The following is a 22589-nucleotide window of genomic DNA, read 5'->3' on the forward strand; positions in this document are numbered from 1 at the left end:
TTCTAGTTACTGTTATTATTGACCAGTGACAGGACTGTGAGTTTATCTACCTGTTTCTTTTGTGTTGTAGACAACAGTTCCTGGCATAAGAAATAATGTGATACTACAACCACTGCAATCAGATACGCCATATAAAATTACTGTTGTGGCTGTGTATGAAGATGGAGATGGTGGACAACTGACTGGAAATGGCAGAACTGGTAATTAGTTTTAATATTGTATATTCTTTTTTAAATTTCAGACACATATTCCTTGAGCGCTCCAACATTGTTAAGGTTTCATTGTGTTAATTATGTCTTTGACATGACTTACCTGACAGAGTTGCAATGCAAGTTTCTAGAGGTCGAAAAACAGTCACTAGTCTAATTAGTGTTTTTTCTTTCTTTTTAGTTGGCCTGCTTCCTCCTCAAAATATGTATATAACTGATGAGTGGTATACACGATTCAGAGTTTCCTGGGATCCTTCACCATCCCCTGTTCTTGGCTATAAAATTGTATACAAACCTGTGGGTAAGCAAACCTGTTCATTCTGAGTATACCACTTTCAGAATAGTGAGTGGCTAATGAGAGATCATGAAATGTTTGTGTTAAAGGATTTGTTTATTTCCTTTGTTTACTGATTTTAATGGAAGCTTAAGTCTTATTATCAGTATTTTATAAGAAGCACAAACTATCGAAAACAGTGTTTCATATATTCAATTACGGAGATTGAATTGTATAGTTAAAATTGAATACAATGACTAGATAAAGTCCTGGATTAGACTTGGTTTTCCTCTATGTATACCTTTTGTCCTTCTGATGATATGAACTGGTGTATGTGAGATGAATATTGGACAGGTATTTAGGTACTAATGTCCTTCAGAATTTTGTTTTATGTGACAGTGAAATAATATACATACCTTTCTATAAGTTAAAATAAACACAAGCATTGCACAATAGCTTGTAAAGCTATGTGTATGTTCTGTTTGCAACAGTCTAATCTGCTAAAATTTAAGAAATTATGATGTTTGTTTTAGAAAAAATGAGATTAACACTTAATGACATGTAAAAGATGGTGGATAGTTTTGTAGCTCACCTAAGCATGAATCTTTCTCTCTGTGCTTCCTTAATGCTTCCTTTAATTCAAGGTTCAAATGAGCCCATGGAGGTTTTTGTGGGAGAAGTGACTTCCTACACCTTGCATAATCTGTCTCCCAGTACTACTTATGATGTGAATGTTTATGCCCAGTATGATTCTGGAATGAGCATACCTTTGACAGATCAAGGCACTACACGTAAGTCAAAATAGTTTTGTTGTAGTCATGCTAGATATGTATGCTGATCTTAGATAACATTGATAAAGACAGGTTTTTTAAGGCTGGTTGTTAGAAAGTCTGAATATCCTCTCATGGAGAATACTTATCATCTGTCCATGATGTAGATCTCAAAAACACTAAGCTTGGGAACAGTAATAGAAATATAGTTTTAAGTAATGATTTGATGATATAAAATCTTCTAGTGTGCTTCCTAAAATTTTATTCAGCTATTGTGGGCGTCAATCTTTAACTGTTCCCAGGGTACTACAGAATCTAGCCATGCTAAACAGGTCTAGGCTTTTCGCTGCTCTGCTTTTATCTCACAAGGATGTCCGGTGATTGAAACTTCAGCTTTTCAGAAGCAGATGATTTTGTTGATGGTCTCAGCTAATAAACTTCTCAAAATGTCTTCAGTTAAGATGAATCAAGCATCCTGAGTTTTGTTGACTCAGTACATTCTTTTCATACTGACATACATATGAGTCAGATTCCAATTTTTGGAACCTTCTTACTTTATAAAGACCTCACTTCATGTAAAAACTCATAAAATGGGCTGTTACCCAATATGGGAAGGGTACCAGACTTTGGCCCTTTCTAAATAGCTAGGCTGGGATCCCTAAGGCATAACAGAAAATGAAGGAATTTGACTAGAACTGCTCTTTCCTTCTGTGAACACTGTAAAAAATCAAGTTCTGGACCAGCACTGCTAATATGATTTTCATTTTGATGTGCTTCATCGATTACATACTATTTTCTAGAGAACAATTTGTCTCTCTCTGTTCACAGTATATTTGAATGTCACTGATCTAACAAGTTACAAAGTGGGTTGGGATACTTTCTGTATCCGATGGTCACCTCATCGATCAGCAACTTCCTACAGACTGAAGCTAAACCCAGCTGATGGTAAGTGCATTTTATTTTTTGCATTTTCTGGAAACATAATTGTCTTATTTCAGTGACAGCACCGCTTAACTGGGCTGGTGGCAAACACCCACCAGTAGCCATGATACATCTGGTTGAGCTTTAAAGCTCTGAACATAACCTGTTTTTCTAGAGTGGTGAAAAAGCTGCAAAGATGGAGTGATGCTTTTTGTCAAGTTAACTTTCATTAGTGGGAATCTGCTAGTTACCTGGGTTTCACATGTACACTGCAATGTTACTCTTCAGTATACTCCAGGGAGCATAATCACCACATAATCTTGTTCTAGAAAGGCTTTTATGGGACAAGAATAAGACTGCTGTCCCATCCACTCCAACCTTCTCTCAGGAGGTCTCTATTTCTACACATATTTGTTCACATATTAAAAGGAAAATAGTGGTTTCTAACTTTCTTTTCATTGTTTTTTTTTTTGACAGGTTCCAGAGGACAGGAAATCACAGTACGTGGATCAGAAACGAGCCATTGTTTTACTGGCCTCTCACCAGACACAGAATATAATGCTACCATCTTTGTTCAGACCCCTAACCTTGAGGGACCTCCAGTCTCTATGAGGGAGCATACAGGTGGGTAATAGATAGTGTGAACCTTCAGTTTTGGCTATAGAACTTGTCTTGTTTCGGCTTAGAACTTGTCTTTCAGTACCTTTTTTAAGTGATCTTCTGGCCTCTTTCTCTCAGTGTAATGTCAACTGGAGTTTAGAAGGGAAAGAGAAATTCTTAAGCTCTTCTTCAAACCAAGTATTCCTAACACTTGGATGGAAAATGGATGCATTATCAGAGTGCAGTGCTACTCAACTTATGTAAAATTGTTCCTGTTATAATGAAATCATGTACCTTTTTTTTTTAACAATAGCTATAATCTCATTACTCTTGTAACACAAGAAATTTTTCCTTGCCAATTATACATTGTTTAGGTTAGTGAGAAAATATTAGAATCTTTCTATGTGGTAATATAATACACAATCTAGAGTTTTACCTTGAATGAAATAATTTATATGGAATCAAAAAATTGTTATTTCATTTCAGTCCTCAAACCTACGGAGGCACCAACTCCACCACCTACACCTCCTCCACCTCCCACGATCCCTCCAGCTCGGGATGGTATGTTTGTTTGTAGAATTATTCAGAATTTTTATGTAGTTGCTGCACTGCTTCAGAGTTTAATTCTATTCTTCATAAACTTAAATAGATTTAAAACTAGCACAGCATTTTAGGGAAATGAAGTTTGATCTAGTTTCCTAAAGCTGTCCATTTGATCTTGAGCTTTACTGGACTTCAACATTTCCTGGTTTAGAACAACAAGGTGCCACATTTGGGGAAAAAAAATCATGATATTCTATAGCTCTTCAGCAAGTCTGTGAGTCTGTCTGCTCTCAGCAGACAAATTATGTTTTACAGTAGCTGTTCAGATTAAAAAAAAGTCATTTAAAACATTTACATTTGATTCTTGAGCTCTTTCTCATTTCTTGAACTTTTATTTGAAAATTTTTAATAAATGTTTTTGTGTTGAGCATTAGCTATCCACCAGGTTGAGTGTGTGTTAATAGAATTTTGCTGAAAATTTGTCATTCTTGAATTTTCAAATTTTGAAGCAATGGTCTTTATTTCACAGTGATATGATTGATGTGTTTTAAATATTCCTTTTCTTGGTCTTTCAGTATGCAGAGGTGCCAAAGCAGACATAGTATTCTTAACTGATGCTTCCTGGAGTATTGGTGATGATAACTTCAACAAAGTAGTGAAATTTGTTTTTAATACAGTAGGAGCCTTTGACTTGATTAATCCTGCTGGAATCCAGGTAGGTTTGCTATTTCCATTAGGTACATTTTGAAGGGAAACTGAAGATGAAGCTGAATTACTGAAGTGACATCTGATTTTTCTTTTCATTCAGAATGCTGTCATTTTTTTGTATTAGATTGTTGTACAACGCATGTGTACATGTGTGTATGTATAATTATTTATGAAATATATTGGTCTTTTTGTAAATACAAAGGGAATCCAGTCTATCCTGAGAGGTTACTATTCTGAAAGACAAAAGTTGTAGTGTGTGGGAATCCTTCAGGCAGAGAAACTGGGGTGATGTATGGTCAATTTACGGTTAATTTTATATTTGTGTTTCTTTGTATAGGGCATCAAGAACTGGCCACCACCTAGTTGTTATATGCTAGGTTTTGTTTGTGCCATGTCAGAAATCTGTTTTGGGGATGGTCGGACTGTTGAGTGAGGGTTACGTTTTAATTTCTCAGTGCAAGAAAGGAGTGTTGTGCACGTAGAGTCCAGCTGGCTTGCCATTAGCCTTGTCTTGTCGAGCTGCCTAGAATCCCACTGCAGTAAACAGCCAGAATCCCTTTGAGAGGGACACTTTCAGAAGTCTCTTCGTCCCATCCTAAAGACAGATAACATGGGTCCACTCCACAGTGGGCATAGTCAAAGTATGAAAAGGAGAAATGTTAGTCTTCTTAATGAATTCATTATCTTGAAAGAGTAAACAGTAATAGCTAATGAGGGATAGACTTTCAGGATTTCTGGGCTGATCAAAGACATTTCCTGTCAGGCTTCTTACTGTAAGCCTTCTACCATTACTGGTTTTCTTCTACTGGATGAAATCACTGCGTAGGTTCCCATAACCATTTCTCTTTCACTAGATGAAGTGAATGACATGAAATGTGAGAGGGTTTCAAATAATGTCTTTCTGGAGCAATGATCTGAGGTGCAATACATTTTCCTTGGTTAGAAGGCTTAAGGTGTTTGTTTGTTTGGTTGGTTGGTTTTTTGTGGGAGGTTGTACTATAAAAACTATCTACATTGCTTTTGCCTTTCATCTTCTAGGCATATTTTTAGGTCTTTGATTCCTTATCTTTAACTCTCTAGACATTTTTAAGGAAAAGATATCCCTTATACTTTGCTTTGTCTCAGACATTCTTTATACTTCTTAGCTCTAATGTATACTGAGTAGTTTTCCTTTCCATTTGTTTGTTTTATAATATTTTTTTTCCTGCAGATATATATGGGTCCCTGGCCTAGAGATAGAGAAGGCTTAATATAGGTGACAGAGACATGTAAATGCTAATGTTTAGTAAAATATTTAAGTCACATCCCTCTTGAGATAGTTTTAACAATCTCAGGTTTTGAATTGGATATTAATCATGTAAAAAGGGGAATTTACTTCAGTAAATGTGAATATATACATACAGAGAGTTGTCTATTCAGCATCAGATTAATGTACTATAATACTGCAATTTTACAGAATATTAAAAGGAGCAAAAAGAAATATATATCTATAATATTTAAAGATTATTTCAGAATAAACATTCAGTGATTGTATTCCAATATTTGAGAGTACACAATTTTGTATATATCTAACTTTATTGACATTTTGTTGCCAAATTCTTTTTGTTCTTCCTGAAGAAAACTGGAAGAGGTTTTGTAGATACTGTACATCTGCTCAGAAGCAGAAAATTGGTACTATATATACTGCACCATACTAATAGAAATAATTTAATCATACGTGTTTAACTTCATATCACATTTCATACATGAAAGAGAAAGAAAGAAAAAAGTGTTGTGTGCACATTGCTGTGATGATATCTCTGTATGTAAACATGTATGTGTGTGCATAATCATGCATATATGAAAAAGATTTTTCAATTATTTAATCCTTACTAATACACTACAATACATATTTCAATTGAGAGAGTTGGTCTGAGTGTGGAGGTATGAGACTGACCACTGTGATATATTCCATTTCAGGTTTCATTTGTGCAGTACAGTGATGAGGCAAAATCTGAATTTAAACTTAATACGTTTGATGACAAGGCTCAGGCCCTGGGAGCTCTTCAAAATATTCAGTACAGAGGAGGAAACACAAGGACAGGTAATTCTGAGCAGTAATTATATTTCTTTAAGGTGAAATATCTTCAGAAACTGCCTCATTATCCTAATATTGCATGGCTGAAGAATTAGGTTTTTATGTTCTTCTGTTTCAGCTGTGTGGCTGTTGCCCTTTCAAAATAAATGATGAGATTTATTCTTTTGTGGATAATATGACTGACTCCTTGTTCACTGTGCACTTTGCAGGCAAAGCCCTAACATTTATCAAAGAAAAGGTTTTGACCTGGGAAAGTGGCATGAGGCGAGGTGTTCCCAAGGTACTTGTTGTTGTCACAGATGGTCGGTCTCAGGATGAGGTGAGGAAAGCAGCAACCATCATCCAGCACTCTGGTAAGCAATTCACAGTACCGGGCTGTTTCATTTCCTTATGTGTTAAGCAATGCAATTGTAAGTGGTGCTTCAATTATCTGGGAATCCCTTCATCATTTACGGACTCAGAAACGTATTCTGAGTTTTTGTGAAAAACTCAAAAACCATTTAAACGATTTAGACTCTCTGGGCCAGACTTCTTCCTCCAGCCTTTTCTCTGGGGAAGGCTGTGGCTTCCCAAGGCTTTCAAGAAGTTCCTCATGCGTATTGTTTCATAGACATGACTTTTGGTTATTTCTTTCTCTCCTTGCTGTGTGGACCCCAGGGATCATTGTGAGGTGTACTCCTTTCTAGTGCTTTTTATGTAATGGGCCTGGCTTTTTGAGCTTTATGTTTTACCTGGTGTAAACCAGTGGATCTCCAGTTAAAGTAACTGCTTTTGGTGGAGCTGTGTCTGAACTGACTGATTCATTACCTTTTGAACTGAGAAGCATTGCACTTCCTCTTCAGGTTTGCTGAATGTGGCTTATGTGAGTCTAATGACCTGTTCCTGTCCCTGCATCCAGCAGTTTTGCGTTTCAGTGCATGAACCACCTGAAGTTCTGTTCCCTGAGCAAGGAGATGTTGTACTTCCTTACAGAAATCACTGGCATGTAAACCGCAAGTGGTCATCTTTGCCTTTGTGATCTGAAGGAATCAGCTCTGTCTAGATTGTTTCTAAAGATGTTTGGCTATCCTATTCATAAAAATCTCTACGGTCTCCCTGGATAACCTGCTTCAGTGCTTAACTACCCTAATAGCTGGAAAGCTTTGCCTCACATTTCACCAAAGAGTTTCTTCAGGCTAATGAAACTATTGTTTTCATTTAATTTACCTAGTTAACCAGGAAAGCAGTTGATCACTGTCCATTGTAATGGGCGTTCATATTTGAAGCCTGTCATTTCCTCTTTCTGTCTTCTCTTGTTTAAACTCGACAAACCCGTTTCCTTTAACCTCCTGTTGATTGTGTTTTCCAAAGCTCTTATAATTTTCACTCTCCTCTCTCTTGCTTTGATTTCTTTGCATCTTAAATGTCATGTTCAAAGCTGAACAGAGTATTTCAGCCAAAGCTTCACCAGAATTGGCTACAGAGGAATAATTATCTTCTTTTTGAAAACTTAAAATGTAAATAGATAGCTTTATAATTTCCAATAAATGGGAATTCTGCTTTCAGTCTCCCACCAGCATTTCCAATGTCTGTGCAGTTTCTTGTCAATGATATTTTGTGGGTGATTTTTTTCTATATAGTGCTGAATTTTCGGGTTGACATGGTACTTAGGGATATGGTGCAGTTGAGAACTGTCAATGTTAGGTTAAGGGTTGGACTAGGTGATCTTCAAGGTCTTTTCCAACCTAGATGATTCTGTGATTCTGTTAATTGTGCAGTGACTTTTTTTTTTCTTCCTTGTGTTCTGGTATGGCAAAGAGAGGTCAAATTATCTCATGGAGGTGGGAGAAGGGAAAGGAAGAAATAAGTCAGAGGCAGAATTCTGTAAAGTCTAGAAACAAAAACTTGACATAGAAGGCAAGGAGATGCTAATTTAAGGATCTGAAGAGGAAAATCACCCTGACAGACAGGAGATTATGCTGTTACACCTGGTCATATGGTTCAATTCTAGGGTCTGGGTTCTTCTCATGTGACTTAAGTCATCTAACAACTAAATGTCTAGTCTAAGGTCATCATGTAGGGTCCTTTTAGTCCTTTTATGGCTAGTGAAGAGAGCAACAGATAGGCATTTACAGACCACGGCTGCTTCTGTTAGCATCTTAGGGAGGTGAGATGAATTGTGTTTTGAATCTGCCCATGTCTGTTGATTGTAGAGGAAGACTATAGACAACTAGCTTAGACTTGTTGCTAACTTGGAAAGTAAAAATTGGTGAGATGAATGCCACCCTAAGAAAGTGAAAGAGAAATTGAGAAGCATGAAATGCCGGAGACGGCAACAGATAGAGAACTGGATAACTAATAGTCTGCACAAAAATTTTGGACACAGAACAGATTTAAGATACTGTAGAGTTGAGAGGATTGTACATTTTGTATGAAAGAGTGAGGGGACTATATAGAAAAGGCTGTGTGAGATTGGATAATGAGAAACAAAAATCAATGAAGGAAGGAGGAGAACATTCTGAAAGATGCAAAAATCAGTTTAATCCCTCCTGAGCTTTGATAGGGTGAAAGGATATCCAGAATGTATTCCTATAATGAAGGCCAGATAAAAGATTAGGTAGAGCCTGAGAAATCAATAGTAGAGATGATTTGTGAAATATTGACCTGAAAAATGGTATCGTATGTTTACTACATTTCAAGTAACAAGTGTTATTTTTACAGGCTTCAGTGTCTTTGTGGTTGGTGTGGCTGATGTAGATTACAATGAGCTGGCCAAAATTGCCAGCAAGCCCAGTGAGCGTCATGTATTTATTGTTGATGACTTCGATGCCTTTGAAAAGATTCAAGATAACCTTGTCACCTTTGTGTGTGAGACAGCTACCTCAAGTGAGTAGAAGACATTTTTTTTTCACTTTTCCCAAATTAATATATTTGCTTATACACTGCTACAGTTGTGTAGTGGGTTGGCCCTTGCTGGACACCAGGTGCCCACCAAAGCTGCTCTATCACTCCCCTCCTCAACTGGAAAGGGGAGATATAACAAAAAGCTCATGTGTTGAGATAAGGACAGGGACAGATCACTCGTCAATTGCCATCATGGACAAAACAGACTTGCCTTGCAGAAAAAATTAATTTAATTTATTACCAATCAAAATCAGAGTAAGGTAATGAGAAATAAAACAAAAATCTTAAAACAACTTCCCCCCCCCCCTCCTTTCTTCCCGGCCTTAGCTTTGCTGCGAGTTTTCTCTGCCTTCTCCCCCACAGTGGCTCAGGGGGAATGGGGGTTGTGGTCAGTTCATCACATGTTGTCTCTGCTGCTCCTTCCTCCTCAGGGGAAGGACTTCTCATGCTTCCCCTGATCCAGCATGGGGTTCCTCCCATGGGACACAGTCCTTCACAAACTTCTCCAGCATGAGTCCTTCCCATGGGGTGAAGTAATTCAGAAACAGACTGCTTCAGCATAGGTGCCCTGCGGGGTCACAAGTCCTGTCAGCAAACCTGCTCCAGTGTGGGCTCCTCTCTCCATGGGTCCACTGGTCCTGCCCAGAGCCTGCTGCAGTGTGGGCTTTCCATGGGGTCACAGCCTCCTTTGGGCACATCCACCTGCTCCAGCGTGGGGTCCTCCACGGGCTGCAGGTGGAGATCTGCTCCACTGTGAACCTCCATGGGTGCAGGGGCACAGCCTGCCTCGCCATGGTCTGCACCATGGGCTGCAGGGGAATCTCTGCTCCAGCACCTGGAACACCTCTTCTTCTTCCTTCTTCACTGACCTTGGTGTCTGCAGGACTGTTTCTCTCATGTATTCTCACTCCTCTCTTCAGCTACAGTTGCCCAGTTGCACAGCAGTTTTTCTCCCCTTCTTAAATATGTTATCACAGAGGCGCTACCACCGTCACTGATGGGCTTGCCCTTGGCCAGTGGCAGGTCCATCTTGGAGCTGACTGACATTGGCTCCATCAGACACAGGGAAAGCTTCTAGCAGCTTCTCATGGAAGCCACCCCTATAGCCTCCAGCTACCAAAACCTTGCCACACAAACCCAATACAAGTTGCCATCAGTTGTCACACCTGACATTTAAGGTACATAAAAAGAAATGTTAATATATAAAAGTTAGGTTTCATAATAAGTGGGCATACTGTAAGGGAGCAAGTTGCTTTTTAAAAAATTTGAAGTAGGTATTATATTTTATGTAATCTTGTCTCATATTTCAAAAATACTGGTATAACAAAAAGAGAGTAACAGTCAGTGAGAATTACTGCTTTTTATGAAGTAGAATAATGCCTAATGTGAACTGGGGGGCACACAGGTCTCTTGTTTACCACTGTTCTAGGGATGCTAAAGAGGTGTAGCTATAGCGTGTGATCCTGGTTTAAAATTATCTAAGTAAAGTTCAGTTGTTTACTCAAGTGAAATCCTTGTATGGCAAAAATGAGAAATTCTCAGGCCTGTCATGTGCAACTGTGTACTCCCTAACTGCCTCCTCCGCTGGCTGCTGAGGAGCCATATAAATCTGCAGTTTTTCCTTGTGAATCTGACAGCTATTATGAAGCCTGACTCATGCCTTAAATATTCATGGAAAGACTGTGTCATTGTGCTCCTTTTTTCCTTATGAATTAGACTCTTAAAATATTTGGGGGTTTATTTGTTATTCCATACAATTTATCATGGTAGAAATATCCTACTAACAGTAATGAGTAAAGATTTTAACAGTACATCTACCACAGAGCAGAACACTGTATGACAAATGTAGCAAAAGTTGGCTGATAATTAATAATAGCACAGACTTTCTGGTAATAAAACTTTCTGAAGTATATATATGTTCATATCCTGTTAGATTTTATAGTTTTGAATTATATGTTGTTTCATGTCTTTTAGCTTGTCCTCTTATTTACTTGGAGGGATACACTTCACCTGGTAAGTAACTGTCTAATATTTTGGCGTAGGTTCATTTGTATCTTGTACAGCTCTACAGAGTTTTTATTTTTATATTTTCTCTCTGGATTTAAAGGTTTCAAGATGCTGGAATCATATAATCTAACAGAGAAGCATTTTGCTTCTGTACAAGGCGTATCACTGGAATCAGGCTCTTTCCCAAGCTATGTAGCATATAGACTCCACAAAAATGCCTTTGTCAGCCAGCCAATACGGTAGGTAAACCTGAAAGACTCATATTTAGGGCAAGCAGGTGAGGAAGGATTAATAGAATTTATAGATGATGGCGTTAGTATCTTATGGAAGATGCATTTATTTGATGATTTTTTTACTGAACTCCAAAAAATATACTCCAAAGAACATCTATCATTGTTCTATTAAATGCTAATCTATTTCTTCCATTGCGATCTGTTCACTAAACAGTTGTTTATTATTCTCTTTTGAGATTATGCTTCTTAACCGTTTGAGTTGCCTATAATGCACAGTTTGTCCTTAGGCATTTGAACAACAGCCTCCATAGTACAATGAGCTCCACGTTGCCAGAGAGAAATGGTTTCAATATGAAGGCATAAGCACCACTTTTTGCAAAGGCATCATTCATACTGCAGTAGGCAACACACTGACACCATAGGCTTAGGGTAGTTTCTTCTCTACTTGAGTTGCCATATTTGGCAAACGGAGTGGAATTTTCAAGGGTCTGTGGTCTTAGAGCTTGGTTATAGAGGGGCAATATACGGTCATTCTTGCCAATGTTTTTTCACAAACCCCAAAAAGATTTAGCAGTTAGTTTTACTAAGATGGGAACAGCAAGTTTCAAAAAAAGTCATTCAGAGTTAGAGGAGATTCCTAAAGATAGCCCATTATTCCTATTAAATTTAAGGAAATTTAATCTTCTTTTCATATAAGTCTTTGAAATCTGCAATCCTGCCAGACTGGGTAAATATCAGATCACAGGCACAGGAGCTGAGGTATATGAATAAATAATTTATTTTTGTCAGCCCTCTCAGTTCACAACTTTAAAAGTGGAGGACTTGAGGACTTTTTGAGTTCATTGACCTGCCATTGTAGCTATGGGGGTGATGGATCTCTGACAGCCTGGATTTTTATGATCTAGGGAAGTACAGATAATCCCAGTTTTGCAACTCTCTTACATTAAGATAAACCTTGCATTTAGCAGGATAAGATGATAAAAAGACAGTAGAAAGGCAGCCTTCCTATTTATTTCATTTTTTTTTAGAATGTTGTGATACATAGTCTTCTGTAAGAGGTGGAGTAGATTTGCCAGAGTATTCTGGGCACTTATTTTTCATGAGAAGCCAGAAAATAAAACTCATTTTAGACTGAGTCAGCAAAGCGATAAAAGCATCCTGATCCTGGTGGCATAGTTGTTTCCATATTTGAAATAACTTGGTGTCTGAGTTATAAATAGTGTTGCCATATCTACTTGAATATTTTCATTCTTGGGCTTTGCTGTGTGGTGTTGTTGACTTAGTGATATGGCTATTATTGCAGTGCCCATAATTGCATGGGTACATAAGCTTTGCCTACAATACAGAGCAGCTCCCCTCTTCATTTTAAAGTTTCTATATTTATGTTCATGATGCCAAATCCCCCCCCTCCTCCGCCCCCTTCTCAGTTCCATTATAATGGTTAAGGAGAAGCAGAAGTTACCTTTTTTACAGTTCCCTTCCTGCATTCCTTCCCTTCCCCTTCAGAAAATGCTGGAGTCCATTTAATGCATGTTTTTATTTACTTTTGGCTTTCTGCTTTTTTAATGTCTAACAGTCTAAACATCACAAATCTAAACCTCAGCCACTGATGAATAAGGTGGAGCCCAAATAAATCACCAATTGCAGAGAATACGTTAATTAACTAACTCCTTCACAGTATCTGTGCCTGAAGGGCAGCAATAGTTAAGTGCTGTTTTCTGTTGCCTAAAGCAGGCCAGATGAAAAAAGAATAAAGTTGCGGTCCTTTTCTCTGTACTTATCATCAAGGAATTTAAAATATGTGTAGTTTATATGGAATCTTGCCACAAGAATACATCTCTAATAGTTCTTGGTCATATTCTGGTTTCCTCCCTAACCATGGTGTGTGGATCAACTGAAGACAGGCTGTGAGTTCATCTTAACAAATCATATACTGTTTTTTATCACAAAGTTCTTTTCTGTTTGAGAGAGTGGTTAAAATGCTCAGTGGTTTCCCTGTTACTTTCATGTCTTTTCTTTGAAAAAGAGAAAATTATGAAGATCTTACTTTCCTCATGTGTTTCCGTGTGAAAAAATGTCTTCATATTGTCTTAACAGGGAGATTCACCCAGAGGGATTGCCACAGGCATACACTATCATCCTGTTATTCCGTCTTCTGCCTGAATCACCCAATGAGCCTTTTGCAGTTTGGCAGATTACAGACAGAGATTACAAACCACAAGTTGGAGTTGTGCTTGATCGTAAGGATGATTCTGCTGATTGCATAGAGAATTTATTTGTTACATTACTTTGCATGCATTCTTCCTGAATATTTCCAACCCAAAGCATTCCTACATTCTAAAAGGATTATATATTTTTAGTTTAAGAGATATTTTTTTTTTTACTTTGTACATCAATTAGTTTTTTCAACTAAAAATAATTCATCTAAGCTATGTTGCAACTTTGGTATTGCCTCTACAACCAAAGGAAAATACGTCTATATACTTATGGGTCAGTGAGACCATCTATAACCTGTGGTTACCCAATTGAGTGGTATACTACATTTTATCTATGAGTGTATCTTAGGATGGTGGTTTCAGTAGTACATATGAAATGAAATATATTATTTTCATTTGTTGCAGCTGCCAGTAAAGTGCTGTCATTCTTTAACAAGGATACAAGGGGAGAGGTTCAAACTGTAACTTTTGATAATGATGAAATAAAGAAAATCTTCTATGGAAGCTTCCATAAGGTAAAGGATTGAAATGGTGAATGTTGCTTTCTGAAGTGCTGTTCTTTGAAACATAAGACAAGCAAGCAGAAGTCACTGTCAGTTATATCTGGTCTTTGTATAGTACTATAAGTTGACACAGGGATTTACAGATCATGTAAAACAAGATCTCTGAAGTTATAGCTCTTTGAACTGGTGTAAGAGATTGTCAAGGATTTGTCACGATTGTGTAAATGAAAGGATATATCTGAACAAGACATCATAGGCTGATTCCTGGCGCATGAAAGAGGAAGAATAAAAGATAAACTAGAAAAAAAAGAGAAAAGAAGTTGTAGTGAGAAACTACTGGGGGGGAATGTAATAATTTGAAATCATTCAGAGCAGATGAAGATATAACCACAGAAAGTAAGTAGCTATTGACTTACAGATAACAGCAGGGAACCAATTTTGGGAGCTGAATAAGATTCATATGTTTAGCAAACATAATACATGTATATGTATATATTTTGTATGTATGAATGTGTATTGGTATATTTTTGGCTTAAATTCACTGGGCCTAAAATATTCCAAAGTAACGTTAGCTAAAGAAGCAACGATAACGAGAGAGAGCCCATAAATATTGTATAATCTGTTTGTGATTTAGAATGATACTCACGTTTTTTCAATTGTCAAAATGGCTAGTGAGATCCTTACATGTTAATGTATCTGCCTTCAGCTGTGATAGTTTTGTGCTTGCTTTTCTAATTTTGTGCACCGAATTATGAAAACTAGGTCCTGCCACACTTCCTTACCTCTAGTCATCAGGAAGTGTTTGACTCAGGCTACATATATATCTAAAACACATTTAAAAATATTTTCTTTCTGTGTTAAGTATATATGTTTAGGGAAAGAGCATGAGTTGCAGTTGCAACATTTTTGGTCAGCTGAAATGCACATTCCCATGTTTTCATTTATCTCCCTTCTGTTTAGTTTTCTTCTGGTGACTAAGTATGGCTGCAGTGTAACAGTTGTTCTCTTTATGATACCCTCTCCTGCATGACTGGTTATTACCAGCATTCCTTTGAGGATACTGACAAGAATTTGCTTCTGTCAGCTTGCTGATTAGGGCCCACATTGTCGACCTAGATCTGCTAGGGTGAAATTAGGGAAAGATAGCTGGTGCCAGCATTATAATGTTTTGTGACTTCATCTGTTTAAAACACAGATGACTACAAAAATCAGACAGTGCTATAAAAGCTATTGGTTTCCTCAGAATTTGACAGAGGATGATTTCACAAACTGCTTGTATGTTATATCCAATTATTTTTATTTTATAATTTATTTAATGGCTAATTATTTTGGCATATATGAAGAATTATGTATGTCATTGACTTTGTAACTGATACTTAGGAGTAGGCTCAGGTCACACGTGCATTAGACAGCTTCTATTTTGTCCTTGGCATTTGTCTTTTTGCCTTTCTTGTTTTTTGATAGCTTAGTAGGACAACTGAATTTTAAGGAAATGTATTAATCTACTGGAGTTATAAAAACTGTCAGTAAATGCTAGGACAGATACTGTTTTGGTGTAAATGTTGAGTCATCACCAAGAAGTACTGTTAAGATACAGAACAGCATGTAGCATGCCTCATTTTAGGTAGTGTGAGAGTTGAGACTTCCTTTCTTCAGGTCACTGGTGTGAAACTCTACACGCTGTACCGCCAGCAGTCTGTTTTAACTGTCTGCTGCTAATTTCACTGATGTTCAGAGTCATATTTTTCCTTGTAGTTCCTCTAAATGTGATAGAGCTGAGCAGAATTATCTGACAACATTTACAGTGAAGCTTTGCTCATTTATCAGAGCAAATGGGGAACAACCTGTAACCCCAGAAATACTAGCAGTTATATATAACTTTATTACACTTGCTGGTGAAAAACAATTGTAGGTGAAATAAAAATACAGAATTTTGTGCTATTTTAATAGTTAAATACACTTATACATATGAACAGAAAGCAATCCTAAATTACCAAACGATGTACAGGAGTAACAACCATTTGCAAATGATCTTAAAGCTCTGGAGCTATGAATTCTTGCTTGTGAAATTATTTCTGAAGCAAAGATGTATCAGTTATTTAGTGTAGTGTGTCATTCCCCATCTTTTTTTCCCCAGAAAGCAATCAAAAGTTCAGATTTTGATAGTATTTAAAGTAGCTGGAATAGCCTTTATTTAAAGAGCTGTATTTGGGATTTTTCATCATGTAACTGAGCTGCCTCCTCTGGACTCTCTCCAGGACTCTCAATACTGAGATTGCTATATGAGTCAGGTTGTTAATGATAACATCATCGGATTCCCCAGCTCATGTGCTGGGAAAGCCTCATGTATCAGCCATGTTGATTAGCTCCTAATAAAGGATAGCAGTAGTTTCAGCTGGATGAAGGAAGGAAAGTAAGATTAAAACATTTCAGAAGTTACTTTTGTAATTTTTCTTACCATCCAGTTTCAAAGAAATGACAAATCTTCAGAATGCAAGAAGATGTTTTCTAAAATATCAAACATTTTTGTGGTTTTCATTCGATGATTTACTGGCTCATTCAGTGAGGCACAGTTAACTACACCTAACTGTGCAGGGAAATTTACTTTGGCATACTTGAACACTTTGCGTAGCATAGCTATGGTGGAAGCTGTTGAATCTGGCAAGTCCCATAGGAAAAATCCTGACTGACGGAGACACTCATTAAATTTATAACTGAACATTTTGGAGAGACAGAGGACTTCTACTTCTTATTCTTACCATGCTAGACTTCCTTTTAGATTGCAGTTTTGCAGTAGTTTGCCACAGGAAATTTGATAATGAGTCTTTCTGCCGAGGTACATATGGGATAATAGTTTGCTTAGCTTATTGATGTGGTTCATTTAGCAGCAGATCAGAACACCATCAAGCTTTATCTTAGAATAGATCTCTTACAGAGAAAAATAAAAGTATGTTTTCCTTCTTAAAACTTCAGTGCCTTCTGGCACTGAAAATGATGAGAAGTGGTGCTTTATGTTGATGTGTTAGAAATTGAAGAGAATGTTTCTGTTAAAAACAAAATGTAGCAGGATTGAATACAGAGATATTTTATTTGCTGTAAACACTACAAGTCTACTTTTGTTAGATTTATGCCTGGGCCATGAGATTCAGGCTGGTGCTAAATCAGCAGTTAGCTGACTGAGTCAATTACCTGGGGGAACTCTGCTTATTTTTGATTGCTGGGATCACTTCTTTGGATGGATAGGTGATGCTCAGCAGTCATTGCTGTTGGAACATTTTCAAATTGGTGGTCTTATTCAGCGTTCTGATGTAGATTCACCTCTCCTAAGTTTTGTGTGCATATGAAAACGCAGTAATATATGCAGGTGTAATTTACTTTATTTAAATTGTGACAAATAATTAACATTCCAGTAGAAGGACTTGCATGTTAGGTACCTTTCAGAATTAGTAAATTACATCTGTGACACACTTAAACTGTTTGATGCTTTAGTTAACTTGTAAAATTTAGTCATATAATTAAATGACTGAGTATATGATGTATGAAAAAATGCTAATGAATTTAAAGCTTTGTCATGGTGCTTATTTTATTTTGTGGAAAGTTTGGTATTATATACCAAACTATACTTTGGACACACTCAGTTATCTTTCCATTATTTTTTTATTTGGCCAATGAACAATGTTGGGAATGTTATTTAAAAAGCACTTGTATACACAGCACTGAGAATTAAACTGTGATGCCAACTCAATTTCAGATGACAAAAAATAAGGGCAGTTTTAAAAGTCTTTATTCCAATTACATAAAGGATAATCACATGATGTTTAAAGAGTTTTAGATAAAGCTGTGCTGATGCCTTGGAGACAACTCCACATGGGAAAATATTTAATATAGAAAAAAAGAACAAATTCTCAGGAGATTGTTCAGGCACTTGTTGACTTAGGACATTTAAGGAAATCTTTGTTTCAACTTTATGCCAAATTTTTAAGCAGTCATCAAATAGCAATATGTTTCTGAGGGGTTGTGTACTGTGATAACAGAAGCTTTAAAACATAAATACATACTTCGAGGATTCTTTACTGCTGATCCTACTGTGTTGATATTTTAACAATTACATAGATGCTATAATGTTGTATATAAAATATATGCAGTATGTGAGGTATATAAAGGCACTGAAACCTTTCTGTTGCCTTAAGATGTTCTTCCAGCAATGGTGTATCAGAATTTCTAAAATGTCATACCCTTCTTTCTTTGTTGGAGACTCCTGAGCGTCTTCTGTTTTCATAGAAATGTAGGAAATTCACTTGCATAACAGTCACCATATGTACCACAAATTTTTGGAATGGTAACCTTTGCTTCAGTTTTGTTTGTTCTGTTTCAGATTTACTGTGTTTCCCCAAATACTTAATTCTCTTCTCCTGGTAAACATACTCTCCCGTTGTTACAGTCATTCTTTTCTCCTTCCTAAGTTTCTCTTACTTACAATAATTAATCTCTTCCTCTTCTTCCCCGTTTCCCCTTATTTTGGCATGTTTTTGTAGCCCAATTTCTCTCATGGAAATGTCTCTCTTGCATCTTCCGTTATTTTGTCTTTTTCTGGGCAGGCTTCTCTGCTCACTTCCTGTATCTCATGCAACTAATGCCTCTGGTTGAGTCACATGTGGAAACTGAACCCTGGATCTTTGGATCTGAAACAATCTACTCTCTGAACTACAGACAGAGTCTGTTAGCCAGTGGGCAGCCACAGACTCATAAACCTCTTGTGTGGTCCCAGCCATCAGAAGAGGACAAGAAGAGTTTATATTCACTTCCTCTCAAAAATTATTTTTATTTTTTACTTTTATGCCATCTTAAAGCAATTTTCAGGCAAGCTTTTTTAAATAGATCATTGTAGTTCAACTATTACATTAAACAGTACTTCTTAGCTATGCTTGTGTATTCATCTTATTGATCTTCAACACATTTTAAAGAGGTTACTAATGTCATAGACTTTCCTTGAGTTTGAATTTTTCCACCAGTTGAAAGTAAAGCAGGATTAGTAGGAAGAAAATTTAAAACAGTATTACCTAAACAGTGAAATACTGTTAAATTATTGAAGTAAATATGCCTATGTGCTTTTTCTAAATACTATGTTAAACTTTTTTTCAGGTCCATATTGTTGTAACTTCATCAAATGTTAAGATTTACATTGACTGCAGTGAAATACTGGAAAAACCAATTAAAGAGGCTGGGAACATCACAACTGATGGCTATGAAATACTTGGGAAACTTCTGAAAGGTGACCGGAGATCAGCAACAGTAAGCAATAAACATTAATCCATTCATTAATGCAAGACCTTGAAATTTTCTGGGGAAAGAGATTAGAGATTAAGGATGGCTAAGAAACCGGTATTGCACCCAAAGCTTTCAAGTGTCTGTACTGCAAGAGCCAATATACTTAACTAAGAAATTTCATCTTCATAGATTCTCATTCTTAGCAGAATTACAAGAATAAAAATCGAATAGCTGAAAGTTGCAGTCAGGTAAATTCAAACAAGAGTGGAAATGTTTTTCTTTTAATAGGGAGAGCAGTTAGTCATTGGAACCATTTACTGTGGATTCTTTATCATTGGAAATCTTTAAATGAAGATTGTTTTGTTTCCTGAAAAACATTAATGAACAGGTTTTAATTCTGGCAAGTCCTATGGTCTGTCTTGTACTGGGTGATCAGAGTAATCTCCACTGGTTTATGAGTTATAAATCTATAATGAAAAAGTGGCTGCTGCTATCAAGGGCACATCAATTAGCTTGATGGATTAACTATACTTAATATGTAATCATTGCTATTACCTGGTCTTCATATTAGAAGATTTAAGTCTGCAATCTGAGCCATGTGTGCAAAGCCTAACACCTGACGAAGGTTCTCAGTGCTCACCACTAAATGTTTGGTTGTATCTATCAAACTACAGGATCAGAGCTCTTGGGGTAAAAAAAAGAGAGGAAACTGCTTTTACAGTACAGTCTACCTAAGGTCCCCACTTCAGTCTTTGCAGAACTTTTCCCTGCTAATGTCAGTGGAAAGTTCCATACATGAATCTGAATTAATATATGACCCAAGGACTGCAGTCCTTAGAGCTGGTTCAAAAGTTTTTCAGCCAGATTTCATGTTGCAGTGCACAGGCACTCAGCTGACGTAGAAGTTCATCAGTATTATCCTTTAAGTATTGCAAAATACTTCTTGAGTCACTTTATTTAATTAACTTTTTGCCCCAGAACAAGAGCAAGCATCAGTGCTTGAAGTTCTTGTAGCCTTATGTGGGCTTGGTTTTAAATTTTTTATTATTTTAAAATCATTTTTCTGTTGGTGTCAAAAAGAGAAGTGAGTCTGAATGATGTTAACTACATTAGAAATAATTTTTTTGAGGAGTCATTTTTAATGATAATGCCACTAGATTTCATATATAACATCTCTAGTATCTTTCAAGAGTTCTCCTTTCTTTTACAGTTAGAAATCCAGAATTTTGACATTGTATGCAGTCCAGTTTGGACTAGCAGAGACAGATGCTGTGATCTTCCTTCTATGGTAAGTATAAATGAAGAAGAGGCTATTCAGAAAATCATTGTTAATAACAAATGTAACAATATCAATATTAGCCTCTATTATACTTTCTACTGACAACACATCACAGTTGTCAGAGCAGCCAGTGAACATCACAGCATTTCAGAGTTTTGTGTCTGAGGGAGAAATATTGTAGTGTGCTAGAATTGAGTCCCTTAGGAATGGTGGAAAAAAAATGTCAGTTATTTCAGTGATATTTAAGATCCTAGGTATTATGAATGGAATAGCTATATTATTTTTTTATTTAATCTGTTCTTAGATTGGCATTCAAAAAGTAACTAGTTTATTCTCTGTCAGTGCAAGCTGATTGTCTAATGGATATAAATATTAGAACAACAGAAGTTGCATATGAATTTAATTTTGCCTGTGCCTCTGTTGTTAGTGTCTTGTATAGCTCACAGAGGAAATTTGCTAAAAATATGAAAGGTCCTCTAGAAACATTGGAAACCACTGTTTAGTTGTGAGTTTTACTTATACTTTAAGACAGGGTAATAGAGAATCTTGCAGTTAACTGTTTTAGAAAAGTATGCTGCCACCAAGTACTTGTCTTTAAAAGGACAGTAATAGTTGTGATTGAATTTTCAGAGAGATGAAGCAAAATGTCCAGCTCTTCCAAATGCTTGCACCTGTACTCAAGACAGCGTGGGACCTCCAGGACCCCCTGGACCAGCTGTAAGGAACTATTCGCAATAGACAGATTTTATGATTTTTACATTTATAGAAGTAGTTTTGTGTTGATCTGTGGTTTTGTGAAACAAAGGTCAGTCAGAGAGAGAGTTTCTATCAACATGTCCATAACATCATGGTAATATGTTCCCCTTTGGGAACAGTTAGGCAGCTCCTACCACCTCTACTTGTTTACATAATAATACTTTTCCCATATTTCCACTGTGATCACTGTGAATTGCTCCTCATTGGTTGATAGGTTGAAAGAATCTGGCCCAATCTCAGCTGTCTCGCACTTCATGTACAAGATATTTTTCATGGACTGTGCAAATATTTTTCCTAAATACAGAGTCAGGATTTCACTCCAAGGAAAGATTCTTTACTGTGTCAGGGAAATAAATTAGTTGCTCTCTTTTTTTATGTGAAGAGATAGTAATCTATGGAATGGATATGTGCCTACCAATTGCTTTGAATATAAGGGAGTTATGCTCAGCCCAGTAGTGCTTCTACTTTGAAGCTATCAGAAATGCTGCTTGAAGAATCTGAAGTCCAGTTAAGTTGTCTGGCAGTCTACTAGAGAGGTAACCAGAGATTTTGATGAATATAAATTGAAGATGTTTATATGTGCAGCGAGAAAAATAAGAATAATTTTTCATGGGCTGAATTGGCAAGGCTGAAGCTGATGTGGTTTACCTGAGTTTCTGATGCACCTTTTATTATAGTATTTTTTTAGCAGTGTGGTCTATACACTTCAAAACTTTGGGCTATCACATAAGAGTTTGATAAAGAGGATTCATCACACACACCAGTATAACGTACTCTTGTTATATATTCATAACATCTTGTTAAAATATATATTTTCTTTCCAAATATTCAATTTAGGGTGGCCCGGGTGCTAAAGGTCCCAGAGGTGAAAGGGGTTTGACTGGATCATCTGTAAGTATCTTTCTGGAATGCATCTATAATGTTGCAATGCTTCTATAATGTTGTTACATGCTTACCTGTATGAAAGTTTATATGCTTAGTTCTATGCTGAGCTACGAATGGAGATTAAAAATTTACTTGGAAATATGCCTATATGTTATTTATGTGCAGCTTACCTATTTGAGACTATATATACACAGCCTATATATAGAGAGAGGCTCAAAAGCATTGACTGCACATCAGGAAACTAGAGTACACGCATCAGGGTGTTAATACACACTCTGTGGCATTGTTGTCCTTTCTTCTGTACAGAGGAGACAGCTATACTTTTAATTAACACTGCCAGAAGGCATGTATTGTCCTGAGACTACCAACATGAATCAGAGACTAGCTTACGAAAGGATATACCACTTGGATAACTGTTTCCACAGTTGTTCTGAAGTATTAAATGTGTCTCCAGGTT

The 22589-nt window shown here is 36.8% G+C and overlaps 1 protein-coding gene across 1 annotated transcript in view; it reads left to right on the forward strand.

Moving 5' to 3' along the window:
* The window catches only part of COL12A1 (collagen type XII alpha 1 chain), a 106970-nt gene that overhangs the window by 65481 nt on the left and 18900 nt on the right, over window positions 1-22589 (forward strand). The window contains exons 38-55 of the mRNA XM_074819742.1: window positions 71-200; window positions 391-510; window positions 1128-1274; window positions 2082-2198; window positions 2652-2798; window positions 3261-3335; window positions 3893-4032; window positions 5985-6108; window positions 6312-6455; window positions 8803-8967; window positions 10960-10998; window positions 11093-11231; window positions 13323-13465; window positions 13847-13956; window positions 19087-19236; window positions 20423-20500; window positions 21122-21208; window positions 22085-22138. Of these exons, the coding sequence (XP_074675843.1) occupies window positions 71-200; window positions 391-510; window positions 1128-1274; window positions 2082-2198; window positions 2652-2798; window positions 3261-3335; window positions 3893-4032; window positions 5985-6108; window positions 6312-6455; window positions 8803-8967; window positions 10960-10998; window positions 11093-11231; window positions 13323-13465; window positions 13847-13956; window positions 19087-19236; window positions 20423-20500; window positions 21122-21208; window positions 22085-22138 (2109 nt within the window). The remainder of the gene's footprint in view (window positions 1-70; window positions 201-390; window positions 511-1127; window positions 1275-2081; window positions 2199-2651; window positions 2799-3260; window positions 3336-3892; window positions 4033-5984; window positions 6109-6311; window positions 6456-8802; window positions 8968-10959; window positions 10999-11092; window positions 11232-13322; window positions 13466-13846; window positions 13957-19086; window positions 19237-20422; window positions 20501-21121; window positions 21209-22084; window positions 22139-22589) is intronic.

The sequence above is a fragment of the Strix aluco genome, chromosome 3 (assembly GCF_031877795.1).
Source record: "Strix aluco isolate bStrAlu1 chromosome 3, bStrAlu1.hap1, whole genome shotgun sequence".
NCBI classification, from domain to species: domain Eukaryota; kingdom Metazoa; phylum Chordata; class Aves; order Strigiformes; family Strigidae; genus Strix; species Strix aluco.